This window comes from Mytilus edulis, chromosome 3 (assembly GCF_963676685.1).
Source record: "Mytilus edulis chromosome 3, xbMytEdul2.2, whole genome shotgun sequence".
Lineage (NCBI taxonomy): Eukaryota > Metazoa > Mollusca > Bivalvia > Mytilida > Mytilidae > Mytilus > Mytilus edulis.
The window spans coordinates 52,859,941-52,875,882 of NC_092346.1; the positions used below are offsets into that span (position 1 = coordinate 52,859,941).

General features: G+C 31.5%; 1 protein-coding gene across 2 annotated transcripts in view; it reads right to left on the reverse strand.

Annotated features, from left to right (window-relative positions):
• Nucleotides 1–343: 343 nt before the first annotated feature.
• LOC139516814 (uncharacterized) overlaps nucleotides 344–15,942 on the reverse strand; it is a 30,658-nt gene continuing 15,059 nt past the window's right edge. For both annotated transcript variants that reach the window (XM_071307139.1, XM_071307138.1), the window contains 9 exons: nucleotides 12,623–12,718; nucleotides 10,501–10,739; nucleotides 8,703–8,889; nucleotides 7,973–8,052; nucleotides 6,866–7,322; nucleotides 3,778–3,882; nucleotides 3,111–3,331; nucleotides 2,686–2,875; nucleotides 344–1,287 (listed from right to left, as the gene is read on the reverse strand). In XM_071307139.1, the coding sequence (XP_071163240.1) occupies nucleotides 1,241–1,287; nucleotides 2,686–2,875; nucleotides 3,111–3,331; nucleotides 3,778–3,882; nucleotides 6,866–7,322; nucleotides 7,973–8,052; nucleotides 8,703–8,889; nucleotides 10,501–10,739; nucleotides 12,623–12,718 (1,622 nt within the window). In that variant the 3' untranslated portion in view covers nucleotides 344–1,240. The remainder of the gene's footprint in view (nucleotides 1,288–2,685; nucleotides 2,876–3,110; nucleotides 3,332–3,777; nucleotides 3,883–6,865; nucleotides 7,323–7,972; nucleotides 8,053–8,702; nucleotides 8,890–10,500; nucleotides 10,740–12,622; nucleotides 12,719–15,942) is intronic.

The window sequence follows — 15,942 nt, forward strand, 5'->3', positions numbered from 1 at the left end:
TTTCTTCATATTTTACCTTGTTCGATAGTCTCACAGACAAATATTACAAAAAGAGAGTTAGCAATAATCCCTACTTGCACCATCATTTTCTATGTTTAGTGGACCGTGAAATTTGGCATTATAATTAGAAAAATCGTATCATAGGGAACATGTTTACTAAGTTTCAAGTTGGTTGGACTTTAACTTCTACAAGAACTACCTTGACCAAAAACTTTAACCTGAAACGAGACAAATGGAGGAACGGACGGACGGACGGACGGATGGATGAACGAACAGATGCACAGACCAGAAAACATAATGCCCCTCTACTATTGCAGTTTGGGCTTAAAAATAAGTAAACTTCTTTTTATCAATTTAGATAATTTTAATAGATTGTCAATAGGACATATCATATCCTCCTCATACACTTGACTATATGAAATTTTTATGTGAAATCTGGTTAAAATGAATTTATTTGGCATATATTTTTTTTTTAATTTGACATTATAACAAACATATGGAGAGTGTTTAAAGTCAATATGACCACGTCTTCTGAGTAAACTAAAATGTTAACCTGATATTGGATAAACTAATGGGCACACATATTGGAAAAAATAATTATATTATAAATAACATCAACAATAAATAAATATCTATAAAACAATATACAAAAATATAAAACGCTACTTTTCATAACAGTGGTCCAAGTAATTGATATATGGTAACATAAAAAAACATATGCAGGTACTTTAATCAAGTATTTATAGAAAAATAAATGAAAAGGGAGCCCAAAGTTTTTTTGAGGACTAATAATTTTCATGAAACATAATTCTAGAGTCTAGAGGTAGATACAATGTATTGTACTTAACAAAATAACTACTTAGAAGCAAGATAGATAGTCTGTTGTACAAACTTGTTCATTCAATGAAATAAATACATGGTCTTTCTAATAAAGCTTTTGTCAAGGTAAAGACATTATTATAAAAAATACTGCTAAAATTAGAATTCAAATCATCAACTTTTCACAAAGAAAGTAGTGCAATTCTGCTTTAATGAAATTGAATCAAAATTAAGGAGCAGTATGGCAATACAAATATTAATAATGTAAACATTGGTCCAAACTCTCTTCAAAGAAAATCCCCAAAATAAGCATGAGACAGCTATAGTACAGATAAGAAAGCAATGCTGTATGATTGTCTTGAATTTTTCTGCTTATCAATATCCTGCATGCTAAGTAAACAAAATACTGCAAACATGTTGTCTAACCAATCCTTTTCTCTATTATATCAGCCAAAGAATCTTTCTCATCTAAAAAACATAAATTAATTTTAAATAAATTTTTATCATTGCAATTTGTTTGACTTTAATTTGATTGATTGATTGATTGATGGTTGCTTAACAGGGTTGATTAAAAACATAATGTAAGTTACAGATTTCAATAAAATTAAAATTGAGAATGGAAATGGGGAATGTGTCAAAGAGACAACAACTCGACCATAGATTAGACAACAGCTGAATCTTTATAAGTATATAAATTTTGCACTTTTAAAATAATACATTTAACCAAAAATCCTCCATTTCAACTAAAAACTGCTATAGAATCATGCATTACAAAAAAATAGTCCCAACAAGAAATTTGTTAGCAAGACAAAAGGGTGAAATGACAAAAAAAACAAACAAATGATAGACATAAATAGCACTGTATAGCCTGGCCAAATAGAAATGGTGGGAGATTAAAATGTTCAATATTTTCAATTCCTGTTTGAAACAAAGAAGTTTTAATATATAATACTTTAAGGCACAAACTTAAGTTTCCATAAATTCAGAAATCAAGAAACTGCCATCAAGCAAGTGTTTGGATCAATCAATCTTTTGTATTGAATATAAAAATAATTTCATTTCTTTCTTTCTGAATTTTGAAATTATTTATCCAGCATACTTAGTTTGCACCCTCAAAAATATTTATCCTTTAAGCTGTTAATTTAATGAATAAATGGTGTTATGGCTAATGGGTACCAAAATGTCAGGAAAATATTAAACCTCTATTTTTTCAGTACAAATTTTATTTATAACACTATTAGTTATAACTTTATAATATGGTACAAAAATCAACCCAAAAAAGCGATTCGGTTTGGCGACAGATGACTTTTAAAATGTTTATATCATTGAAAAAGCTCCAAATTATCTCCCTTTGGAGCAAAAATGCAATTTTTTGGCATTAAATTTGAAATAACTTTATTAACTCATCGGTGACCTATATTTTTTATTATTGTTTTCAAATAAGCTGTTCATAAACTAAATAATTGTAAAATTTAAGCGATTTCTGCAATTAGGTAAATTTTTTATTTCGATATTACCTCTATTTCTCCTATTAGTTCAACAGAAAAAAAGAACATTAACAAAAATGTATGCTTCTTCCCGAGGCATATTGTGAGCTTAAATGAACGGTGACCCCATTTTTTTTATTTCATTTTACTTTTAAGTATATGATAAAGTTCATTTATAAAAAAATATAGCAAAATCCTATATTAGAAAAAAAAATTGATTTATACCCAGGAGCCCCCTTAATACTAATTTTTGGATGTACATTCTGATGATCATGATGTCATTTATAAGGATAATAAGACTGCACAAAGTTGAATTTCTTAATTTGTCAATTAAGCATATTAATCTTATTGATACATATCAAATGCACGGAAAACTCACCATCAAAAAAAATAAATTCACAGCATTTGGCTTTTACAGGATCAGCTGACTCCATAAGATTCTTAACAATCTTATAAAAATTATATGCTTCCGATAAAATAGTGTCTGCAGTAACACCAGCAATCCTCCATTCCTTCATCTCATGTAAACATGTAATAGGTGCAGCATATTGTCCAATAAAATATTTGTTCTGTAAAATATAATAAAATATTCATATTTTTAAACATGTGTATACCAACACTGAGAGAAAATGATTAAAGAAAATAAGAGGGAAAAAAATAAATGCAAACAGCACTTTATAAATTTCATGCGACTGAAGCTCTTTTCTGAATTAACCTTCATCTGGAATGATCAAAGTGGTGTTGTTTACAAAGGGAAAGAAGCATGGCATATGAGAATATGAATAAGTATGAAAACAGACATACCGGCTGATCAGTAATTTTATATATTTGACAAGAAAACGGTCTACTTCCACCAAAAGGATGAATATCAGGAGTAGTTGTAAAGTTAGTAATTCTGTCATCTTTGTCTTTCATCACACCTTTAGCATCACAACTCTTTGGTATAATTATAAACAGAGTTTCAGGACATTTATAATTGCTGATATCCATTTTCTTAAAAGACTGGTCAATGTTTTTCAATGCATCTGTAAAAGAAGAAAATACTGAAAATCACCAAAGCATATCTTATCTGAAAATATGTATGTTCGACTTTCTCTATTTACTCTTATTTGAATTTGAAACAAGAAACACAAACGAAATGTGTTTTACATGTTAATGTCAAGCTAGGCAAAGTTTTGAGTCAACCAGGAACATGCATAAAAACCTTTGCATTAATCATAAGTTTAGCTCCCTACAAAGTGTGGGGGGGGGGGGGGGGGGCTTGGGCTACATATGCCACCCTTTAAATATACCAACTTATTTAACGATTTTAATGGTATACCTTTGCAAATAATCTTTCTTGTAAGATAAAAAATTAGTTTCAGTCCATGAAAATAGCTTCAATATTCCTTTGTCATCACAACAGTCACTCACATTGACAAACCATGCTCTCTCTCTCTCTTTCTCTCTCATAGTATATTAATGATCTTACCTGGTAGGATAACTCTTAGATAATTAACAACATAACCCCAGGCAAGTCCATTAGCTACATCACCAGCAGGTAGTAACATTTCTGTTTTCAATGGAAAATCTTCCCCTAAAAGAAAACCAATCGTTTACAGACCTGCCAGGATTATGTCCCTTTAAAAATGGAAAAAAAATTGAAATATTTGTTTCTGTTCTTTAATTTAAGTTTGCCTCTACTAAATGTTATGAAAATTTTACACAATGATTTTTACCACAATACACAGATCAAGTTCAAAGTTTGGTGGCGTCATTTTTACTATTCTAGAGTGATGTCCCTTTACAAATGGAAATATTTGTGAATTTTTCGTTTCTGTTGTCTTACTTTATTTTGCCTCAATGGGATATTATCAAACTAATATACAATGCTTATTTCATGTACCACAAAACAAAGATTAAGTTTGAAATTTGGTGTCATCACTTTACCTTTCTAGAGTTAAGCTCCTTCACAAATGGATACATTTATGAATTGTTTGTTTACATTCTCTGACTTTAGTTTGCCTCAACCAAATGTTATGAAACTTATACACAATCAAGAGATCAAGTTTGAAATTTGGAGCCTCCCTTTTATGTTCATGAGTTATACCCCTTTACAAATGAAAAAAATAAGTATTCAAATTATTTTTTTCATTTATATGGTCTCCTGACCTTTGGATTTTTTAGCATGACCTGATGAAGGATTATTAACTCTTTTAATAATAATAATAATAATAATAATAATAATAATAATAATAATAATAATAATAATAATAATAATAATAATAATAATAATAATAATAATAATAATAATAATAATAATAATAATAATAATAATAATAATAATAATCTTTATTTCAAGAGGGTATGCTCAATTAGTACAACCACTATTCTCCCTTGAGGCCCTCACACTCCACTCACAATGCAATTCACACAATTTCTTCATAACAAAGAAAAACATAAGAAAAAACATAAATCAAAGTTGATACATAGTCATTTAAATATTTCCTGGATTTTCAAGTAAAAACTTAAAGCAGTTTGTTTTAAAAGTATTTATGTTTGACATGTGTCTTAGTGCTTCTGGTAGTATATTCCATAAAGTTGGGCCAGAATATGAAAAAGATCTTCTAAATGTGTTTGTTCTTGCCTTTGGTATATTAAGTAATTGGGTAGTATTTGATCTAAGTTGCATTCCATTTTTATTTGTAACATAGGAGATTTTGTTAGACAAATATTCTGGGACAGATCCATATAAACATCTATGAACATATAAGGCCTTGTGGTAAATCACACGATCAGTAAATCGAAGCCATGATAACTTTTTAAACATTGTATTAGATGGGGTATCATAAGGAAGTTCAAGAATAATTCTAGCTGCTCGTTTTTGAAGTTTATCTAATCTATTTGTATTTTGGTCACTGGTGTTTCCCCAAATTGTACAATAGTAATCCAAAATAGGGAGAATATAACAATTAAAGTATAACTTTCGTGTTTCTAGGGGTAGGGATTTCTTTATCCTAGACAAAAGATTTAGCCTTGTACTGATTTTGTGCACAAAGTGTCAATTTGGGCTGTCCACTAAAGATTTTCATCAATAAAAACCCCAAGGAGCTTTTCGCAATTAACATCTCTAATGTGTGAGTTACCAACACTCAAATTAAGAACATGGTCTGTTTTTGCTAGTTTCTGTCTAGAACCAATAACCATAGATGTAGTTTTTGTTGGATTTATATACATCTTATTTCCCTTGCACCATTCTTCAATTCTTTCTAAATCATTTGTAATGCTGTCCTGGATGGTATTGAGACTACGACCTGTGCAGTGAATGGTAGTATCATCTGCATAGAGGTCTGCTTGAGATGAGGTTATATGAAGGGGCAAATCATTAATGAACAATAAAAATAAAAGGGGGCCTAATATGGAGCCCTGAGGTACTCCAGTTTTTATTTCTAGTGCCCTTGACTTAATTGTCCCATTTTCCACTTGTTGGAATCTATGAGATAGATATGATTTAAACCAGTTACATGATAAATTTGAAATTTTGTAGCACTGCAGTTTTTGAAGAAGGATAACATGATCTACCAGATCAAATGCTTTTTTTAAATCTAGGAAGATAATACATATAATTTCTCCATCATCAATTGCTTTCAACCACTGATCAATAAGTTTTAGTAAAGCAGTATGACAAGAGTGGTGGCTTCTAAATCCAGACTGACTTGCATGGAGGAGCTTATATTTTAATAGGTATCGGTATAGGTGTTTGCAGACATGCTTTTCAAAAATCTTTGACATAGTAGGCAAAATAGATATTGGTCTATAGTTGTCGACAGTATCTTTAGGACCCTTTTTATGGCTTGGCATGACACGGGCATTTTTAAGCTCAGAAGGAAATATACCAGCAGTGATACTCCTATTCATAATATAAGCTATTGACGGTGAAATAACTTCTGATGATAATTTAAGTATGCGAGGACTTATCTGATCAATGCCTGTAGCTTTTGCGACATTTAAATTGATAAGGCAGTCCTTACCTTCTGCAACTGTAATCAAGGGGATGTAAAACCAAGTATCTTGAGGTACTTTTGCTGCTACCTCCTCATAAATCTTGTTACTATCAAATTTGTATGATTGAGATGTTGATAGGCTATCTTTTGGGGCAATATTTATAAAATGTTTGTTAAAAGCGTCAACTATATGCTGAGTTTCTGTGATACACCATTGTGTGTCTTAAGTTGGGATGGAAAAGGAGAACTTTTAGTTTGGTTGAGCCCCTTGACATATTTCCATAATTCTTTTGGATTTTTAGCCTGTTCAATAGATGTTTTATAAAAATTGTTTTTTGCATCATCTATAAGTGATTTGCTTTTGTTCCTCCAGAACCTGTATCTGTCTAAATCATGCTTTTTATGGTAATAATCCCTGTTTTGTCTGGTAGTTAATATTTCAGGGGTTAACCATTAGGTTCTTATAGTAATATGTGTTGTGTTCACTGAAATTTGTATTATACACTTATAACAAACAAAATAAACCAAAAAAAAAACTAAAAAATTATCTTTCTTAGATAAATAACAGGCACTTACCACTGACAATATTGTGTAGACTTTTAAGATGAGATTTTGTTTGTCCATTATAAGGTACATAAGTAACCCACTGTAGAGCATCAGGAATGTAGATGTCATTACGTCTATCTACCACAGGGATCACCCTTACCTTCCTTTTGAGGATACCATCATGGAGCGCAGCTAGTACCCTCAGCTGAAGCATCTTGTCTTTAACTGAATTCTGGGTCATCAGAAAAATAAACCATCTACAATTCTGCACAGCTTTAATTAGTGTATTAGACTTCACCTCTGGATTATTTGGGCTGTCAGGATTTTTCAGGATACTGTGTATCCCCTTCTGTTCCAGGTATTCAATAATTTCTTTAGCACTCTGTTTGTCTTCTGTGTCTTCAGAATGAGCTATATACACCTGATATTGGTATTCAAGTTCTGGTGTAGGTTCTAAGTCTTCAAGCTTAGGTCTGATTGGGGTCTCCTGAAAATGATTCAAATATCAATACTATTTTATATGATGTGTGTTGTCATAGATAAAAATGTTTTTAAAATTATAGATACTGTATATTTTAAATTAAAACTTATAGTAATAATTAAATAAAACATCATAGAACAACTAGAAACAACAAAAAGGCTGCAGACATTTGTTCTTATTGCCTTATTTGATTCCACTTTGTATGAGCTTTTAATGACTATTGTATTTCTTGTTACAATTCAAATTAAGGAGTTTAAGGGGACAAAATCATATCTTTAATCTGTTTACTGTGTCCCACTCTATTATTGTGCCTGTACTTAACTGTGTCAAGCACAATGTTGTTTCTACAGCCAAAATTCATATACTGTGGATTCATTTATTTTCATGAGTATCAATTTTCGAGGATTGCTGAAAACTTGCATATTCATGGATATTTTATTTCGTAGTTTTGCCAATCTCAGTATGCAAAGCCTATTGAAAATATATTATTCGTTGAACATTTGAATTCATGGTTCACCTGTACCCACAAAACCCACAAAAATTGGTTTCCAACAAATAATAATGAATCCACAGTATACTTAATCAATGTTTCAGTATTAAGTTTGAACAGGTGAACACTATTTTAAAGGAAAAACAAGTTAGACATTAATACAAACCTTTGGCATTACTTTTTCAGTTAATTGTAAATCTTGTTTTATTGCTTTTACTAAAACTTCAGATACTTTCTCAGTTTCATCTGTAAAAAAATATTATTTTTTATGCTACATTAGAGTTTATAAAACAAAAATTTGTCTGCATTTTGCACAGTCTTTATAAGACTGGTAAATTTTAGACAGGAGGTGATTTATATTTGGCAGGAAAGACTTGTTTTTTATGTTGATTTCAAACACTAGACATATTGTAAATAGCAACTTTAATGTCGAATGCCTGTTGGTGACCTTTTGCTGTTGTTTGTTCTATAGTCGGGTTGTTATCTCTGTGACACATTCCCATTTCCTGAGTGATTCTCAATTTTATACTTTATTGTTGAAGACTATTTCTAGGAGACTTCTGGTTATTTGTCTTACCTGGGTTGCTGTTTCATTTATATATAACAGTTACCAGTTCCACATGATGCCAATTCCCTTTTTATTTATTAGATGTGCACAAAATTATCATTATCATTTATTATCACAGTCTGCATGGTTAGCCACTTGTCCGATGCCCCAGACTCGTATAATTTAATTCGGACTGGTTTTGAAAAACTTTGTTTGAACCAATAAGAAAAAAATCAAAATATTGGTCTTCAGACTAGAAGTTGAAAAATATTGTGGTGCAGACTGTTATTACTATTATCTATATCAAGACTTCATTTTGTATTATAAATTTTCAATTTTTGTATATTACCATTGAAAAGAACAACTCTTGCTTTATTTCTACTCATGTCAAAATGGTTTATGACAGAGTTCATGGTATAGTAAAACCTTGCTAACTGTAACTTCTTGTCATCTATACTAAACTTTGCTAAATGGTGATCTTCCATTGCTTTCATTGCCCCTATGGCACTTGGGTATTCACAAATGCAGAAATATGTCTGAAAAGGTATTTGAAAAGCATGAACAAACACTATATAATATGAGTGGTACATTTCTTGTGAAGCAATTATTCTAAAAGTCTATAGATAAAAATACTTTATTTCCTAAAAATCCTTTTGAGAACACTCTTACTACAACATATATCACGGTGTAGAATGATAACGGACTTATCGAGTTTTTATCTGCGTTTCCACACTCATCGGGTTCGACAACAGACTTATTGCATTTTCAGATGACAACATTTGCCAAAAAATAAAAGCCAAGAGTGGTAAAGAAGCAAAATGAAAACTTTTGCAAACTTAGATCAAAGGTGCCTTCCGTGATAATATAAGCATAAACAATAAAGACTTCTTTTTGTCTATTGGCTGATTTAGTGTCACACTGTCTGGAAACAAAACGCGATAAGATAGAATTTGGTTATATGCTGTGGTGGAGCATTCTGTCATTGGCAATCATATTTTCAAACCACATCTTTTTATTTTTTAACTTTTTTCTCTTAAGGTGATTTATTTTGGTCATCTCTGCAATTTTTCAAATGGGTTAATAAATGAAAACAAACACTATGGCAAAGGAGTAGGTTCGGTAAGGACTCATTTTGGCCTCAAATTTCAGTTTCATCTGACAAAAGATTTTGACCACTTTTTAAACCCTCAAATGTCTATTTCACTTGATTCAATTAGTTTTTTGAAAGATTTTAAATAATGTAGTCATTAAAAACGCTCCGATTCAAGCTCAAATATGAAAAATCTCTCAAATATGCCAAAAAACGTCACTTTTCAGATGGTTTTTGTCAAAAATGAAAGTGGCCGCATCCGTGTTCATCCACAACATTTATATATGTTATGCATTATCATAAAATACAAGTTACATTTCAATATTAAGGATGAACACGAATGCGGCCACTGTCGTTTTACACGGAAATCGTCTAAAATATAACTAAAATGATAGAATTTTGAAGATTTCAGTAATTTAGCATGACTTACTAGTGCTACAACCGGATATTTGTGCATTTTATTGTCAAAAACAGCCCATATTTATGTAGCAGAAGCATTAAACTGTCAAATAAATAACTCAAAGCTTACATTTTAACAATTTTTAAAAACTGTTATATTTTGGGACCAAAAAGGGGTCTTACCGGACCTACTCCTTTGTTTAATTTAACTATAATGTCTCATGCAAGCACAACATGATATATCTCTGAGGTATTGATTTTAAAAAGACTGTTTTTTAGCCTGTAATTTAGTGGTTGTCGTTTGTTTATGTGTTACATATTTGTTTTTCATTCATTTTTTAAAATAAATAAGGCCGTTAGTTTTCTCCTTTGAATTGTTTTACATTGTCTTATCGGGGCCTTTTATAGCTGACTATATGCGGTATGGGCTTTGCTCATTGTTGAAGGCCGTACGGTGACCTATAATTGTTAATGTTTGTGTCATTTTGGTCTTTTGTGGATAGTGGATAGTTGTCTCATTGGCAATCATACCACATCTTCTTTTTTATATGTTATGATAAAACATGTACAATCATGAACTATTATAGTGAGGCTTTACACGCTTATATATAGACTGGAGCTCAAGGTATCGTCAATTATGAAATCATTAAATATTCACCTGATCACCATCAGTAATACCGTAAAGTTTGACAGCAAATTTTCTAACGTTTCCCCCTCTAATTGTATTGGAAAGTTCCAAAACTTTGACCAGTTTGATATTTTCATCTATTTTCGACAGATCAAAATGGCAAGTACATGATGTTGGTACCATTTCATAAAACTTTGTTGACACATGGTTCTGAACGGGAGCTAATTGATTTTTATACCATTCAGATTCCTTCAAATTATTTTCTAAATCTGTAAAAAAAAAAAATGAACAAAATTCTCAAAGAGGGTAAAATTAAATTCCAAATAGATTACTAAAGAATAGAAGGTAGAAATTCAAACCAAACAGCAATAGGTTTTAATGCTAAACATTTTTTGTTCATATGCACAAACATTGAGATACTATATATGCGCTTGAATTTTTACTTGATAACATTTTTGTTCACTTTGCAGATTCCATATATCGTCAAGTTATTGGAATTCCAATGGGGACTAACTGTGCACCACTTATTGCAGACCTGTTTTTGTATTGTTATGAGTTACAATTTATGACTGAAGTTAGCAAAGACCCATCGAAACAACAAAAATTTAACAATACTTTTAGATATATGGATGATATATTGACTCTCAATAATGACAACTTCAGTATGTATACTAAAGGAATTTTTCCTGTTGAACTTACTTTAAATAAAGCTAATACTAACAATGACCACTACCCTTTCATTGATCTTGATAACCGGGAAACTTAATACAAAAATTTATGATAAAAGAGATGATTTTTCATTTCCTATCGGTAATTATCTATTTTTAGATGGTGACGTTCCCTTTTCAACATCTTATGGTGTTTATATATCTCAACTTGTACGATTCGCTCATGTTTGTAACAACGTATTAGATTTTAGTGAGAGAAATTTATGTATTACTGAAAAATTGTAACACCAGGGTTTTCGATGTCACAAACTAGTCAAAACATTTACTAAATTTTATCATCGGTATAAGGAAATAATTTGTAAATATAACTCAACATGCAGACATCTTATACGTTCAGGTATTTCACATCCAATCTTTTATGGTTATCTTCTTTACAAAGCACAAAAATGTCAGTATTCACCTCAAAAGCTTACAAAACCTTTAAACAGACTTATTAAGAAAGGATATAATTACGATACTGTTGTCAGGTCATTAAAGATTGCATATTTTGGCTTTAATATTGATTCACTTATAGCATGTATAGGGTCTTTGTATCGGAACTAAAAACATTTATTTAAAAAACAGTTGTTGGCATGACACAGGTTATGTTCTTCTCATATATTTTATGATAGTATGATACTAAACCCCTAACGGGAGGGATTGTGCCTGATATTCATATAATGAAGACATAATATTTCAATCAGTTTAATTGAGGTCTGGAGCTGGCATGTCATTTAACTGCTAGTAGTCTGTTGTTATTTGTATTATTGTCATTTTATTTATTTTCTTTTGTTACATCTTCTGACATCAGACTCGGACTTCTCTTGAACTGAATTTTAATGTGCTTATTGTTATGCGTTTACTTTTCTACATTGGCTAGAGGTATAGGGGAGGGTTGAGATCTCATAAACATGTTTAACCCTGTGGCAATTTTGCACCTGTCCCAAGTCAGGAGCCTTTGACCTTTGTTAGTCTTGTATGATTTTTAATTTTATTTTCTTGTGTATAATTTGGAGTTAAGTATGACATCCATTATCACTGTACTAGTATACATATTTTTAAGGGACCAGTTGAAGGACGTCTAGCGGTGCGGGAATTTCTCGCTACATTGAAGACCCATTGGTGGACTTCGGCTGTTGTCTGCTCTATGGTCGGGTTGTTGTAGCTTTGACACATTCCCCATTTCCTTTCTCAATTTTATTATGATTAAGTTGAACTTATTTTTTGCTTATGACTTTTTATGTGTGGTTTTCTTCCTTCCCCCTGACAGTCTAAAGAGTGGTGAATACTTAGATACACTTGTAGGCTCAAACATTTTCAATAAAAACATACATCTTTGACCTATAATGGTTTTTTTTAAATTACAAATTATGACTTTGATGGAGATTTGTCTCATGGCACATCTTCTTATATCTAAAACCATTCATTTAAAATAAAAGGTATACCTGGTAGGATGTATTGAAGTAACCCTGCATAATGTGACCATACCAGACCATGAGCTACATTTCCTGCTGGCATCAATTGTTTTATAGTTTCTTTTTCTGAAATAGGAAATCAAACATTTTTTTATACACTCTTTTCTTAGGCAGCAACCATTTGATTTTCTGGGGGGGGCTATGGTTTTTTTTTCTGGACAAATTTTTTCGCCTGCGGCGAAAAACAATCTATTTTTTTCAAGACAAGTCGAAAACAATTTTTTTCTTTTAATTTTAGCATTACATATAGTGGCAGCTGAGGGTGAAACAAACAATTATTTTTTCTCAGAATCAAAAACAAATTATTTTTTTCTCCAAAAACTGGAAACAAACTTTTTTTTCCAAAAAAAAACATAGCCCCCCCCAGAAAAACGTGGTTGCTGCCTTAATAGCTATGTGTTCTAAAATTGCGAAATAAGTTTACAATACTTACAAAAAAAGTAGTATAAATAAGTAGTAGCTTAATCTTTACTTCTCATTTAACAGGTCGAGAACTCTAGATTTTCTGACGTCAGAATATATTTGCATAGTAATTTTCAAAACACAAGACCAATACAACCTTGAAAAAATGACCAATCGAGTAGTGAATCGACTCAATGAACTACAATGCATTGTGGGCTACTACGAATTTACTATCACTTGCAAACACGTGGAATTAGTGGAAAACTGTCAACTAATATAGTGTCCGGGACTCTCAAAATAAATGTTTTTGATCTGCGAATATGTTTATTGCAAAATATATATAACACAATCTTCAATTTGCTATGGGTTTTTTTTCTGTACAAACTTTTTTTTTGCCTGCAACCAATATATTTTTTTCGCAACAAGTCGAAAACAATTTTTTTCTTTCAATTTTAGCATTACATATAGTGGTAGCTGAGGGGGTTACAAACAACAATTTTTTTTTTTTCAGAATTCAAAACAAATTATTTTTTTCTCCAAAAACTGGGAACAAACTTTTTTTTCCAAAAAAAACCATAGCCTCCCCCCCCGAAAAATCAAATGGTTGCTGCTTCACAATTCGACTTTCTTTATCGCCTTGTAAAAGTAGATGAACAGGTTTTTTCAATTGTATAATTGTACCTGTGCAATAATTTCACGGCGTGAAATAGTGAAATTTTAGTTGAATTGACCACTGTTTGTATGATTTTTTTACTTCATTTCTGCCTCCTCGAAAAACATGAAAACTGACACGTAATCACTTCTATCTGTACTGGATAGGCAATTTTTTTTTCAGGATCTGTACTATAAGTAAGAGCACCATAATATTCAGTATTCTAAAATTAAGTGTTGTAAACGCGGGGACGGTAAACAGTTAAATTTAGAAACTTTGTATAGTTTCCTTCATCGATAAAGCCTGTCTGTTGCTATTTTTTTCTCAAAATATACCTCAATAATTACTTATGAAGGAGTTTTTTTTCTAAAATGTGTGTTGTATATAGAAATAAGAAAGATGAGGCATGAGTGCCAAATGAGACATCTTTGAATTCAAAACCAAATCTAGTAAAGTAAGCAATTATAGGTTCAATGCTGAAAAGTAAGCTATAAAGGGACCAAAAATTACTTATGTAAAACAATCCAAACAACAACAAAAACACAACAAAAACAACAGCCTTATTTAATATACAAAAGAACAAATTCATCCAATAATAAATGAAATATCATAGTTTATTTCCAACGATTTCACAAAACATATCAAAGCTCCCACCTTGTCGCACATAAACATGGAAACTATTATCTATGGATGTAATAAGGTTGGCAAATGTCCGAGTCCGTTAAAAAAATCCAACAATATCTCCATTAGAAAAAAATCAGACTTTGCAAAGACGAAAAAAAATGAAACTATAGTTGCTGCTTCACTACCTTCAGAAAAAATGGAACAAATTTGAAAGTCCCAAATACTGAAAAAAAAACCAATTATACCTATAGATTTTGTTAACACTGTCAGAAAATAATTTAAAAAGGTTTTGTGCAGTTTTGATGAAATATGATGGATGATATAGGTTTTGTGCATTTTCTGTACCTTTTAAATTCTCAATATGAAAAGATTACAGACGTCAGTAAATATTTCATTATGGAAAACCGTGCTGTCTGAAAGATGTTTGTATGCAAAAATAAGGAGATGTGGCATGATTGCCAATGGTACAACAATCCATCAAATGAAGTGGATGCAAGTAGTGATAGGCATCTGTAATGCCGTCAACGATGAGAAACACCCATACCGGATAATCTGCTATAATTGGCCCCGATAGATGAATATTCATTGTTGTTTCCTAAAGACAGAAGAATAAACACGTTCTTTTCCTCGATTTAAGTTACTTTTTAATCATAAAACTTAGAAAGTTTAGTGAACTCATCAGATATTTGACAAACTCTAAGTCTTCGCCTTTTTACGAAAACAAAACTCAAGGATCATACATTTTTCTACTAGTATGCACAAGTTGCTACCCTCATGAATATTATCCCCGGCTATCATCGACAGCTAACCTTACACTAGTAAGTTTGTCTGGTGGAAATTTTGTTTTACACTGTTGTTTCGCTGCTGTCTGGTGGACGATTACCCGAAATCTCTGTGTCATTGTCAAACATGATAATGGCTGTATATCTGATATTTCAAATGCTTGTTTCTTCGCGTAGAAACATATGTTTGTTAATCTGAGCACGGAACGAATGCTTTACATCACGAACTATAAATATTGATACAAAAAAAGAAAAACTAAGTGAAATTGTGAATCCTGCATTGCACAAAAAATGTGTTGTACTTCAGTAAATAACACACGTTTTTGGTTGATTGTAAACACGTAGTAGTCCATCATGCATTGTTACTCATTTAGTGGATTGGTCAAAAACCCTGGTATAAATAAATTGCGTCACACGTAAATAAACAATAACATGTGCGAAGACATAAGTATGCTAATTCATGCATTTCCATATAATGTAGTGTTCCTGACCTGTTTAACAATATTTTTGAAGTATAAGGACACACAGTATTAGTACTTTTTAGCTCACCTGGCCCGAAGGGCCAAGTGAGCTTTTCCCATCACTTTGCGTCCGTCGTCCGTCGTCCTGCGTCCGTCGTCGTCCGTCGTCGTCCTGCGTCCGTCGTCGTTAACTTTTACAAAAATCTTCTCCTCTGAAACTACTAGGCCAAATTTAATCAAACTTGGCCACAATCATCATTGGGGTATCTAGTTTAAAAAATGTGTCCGGTGACCCCGCCAACCAACCAAGATGGCCGCCATGGCTAAAAATAGAACATAGGGGTAAAATGCAGTTTTTGGCTTATAACT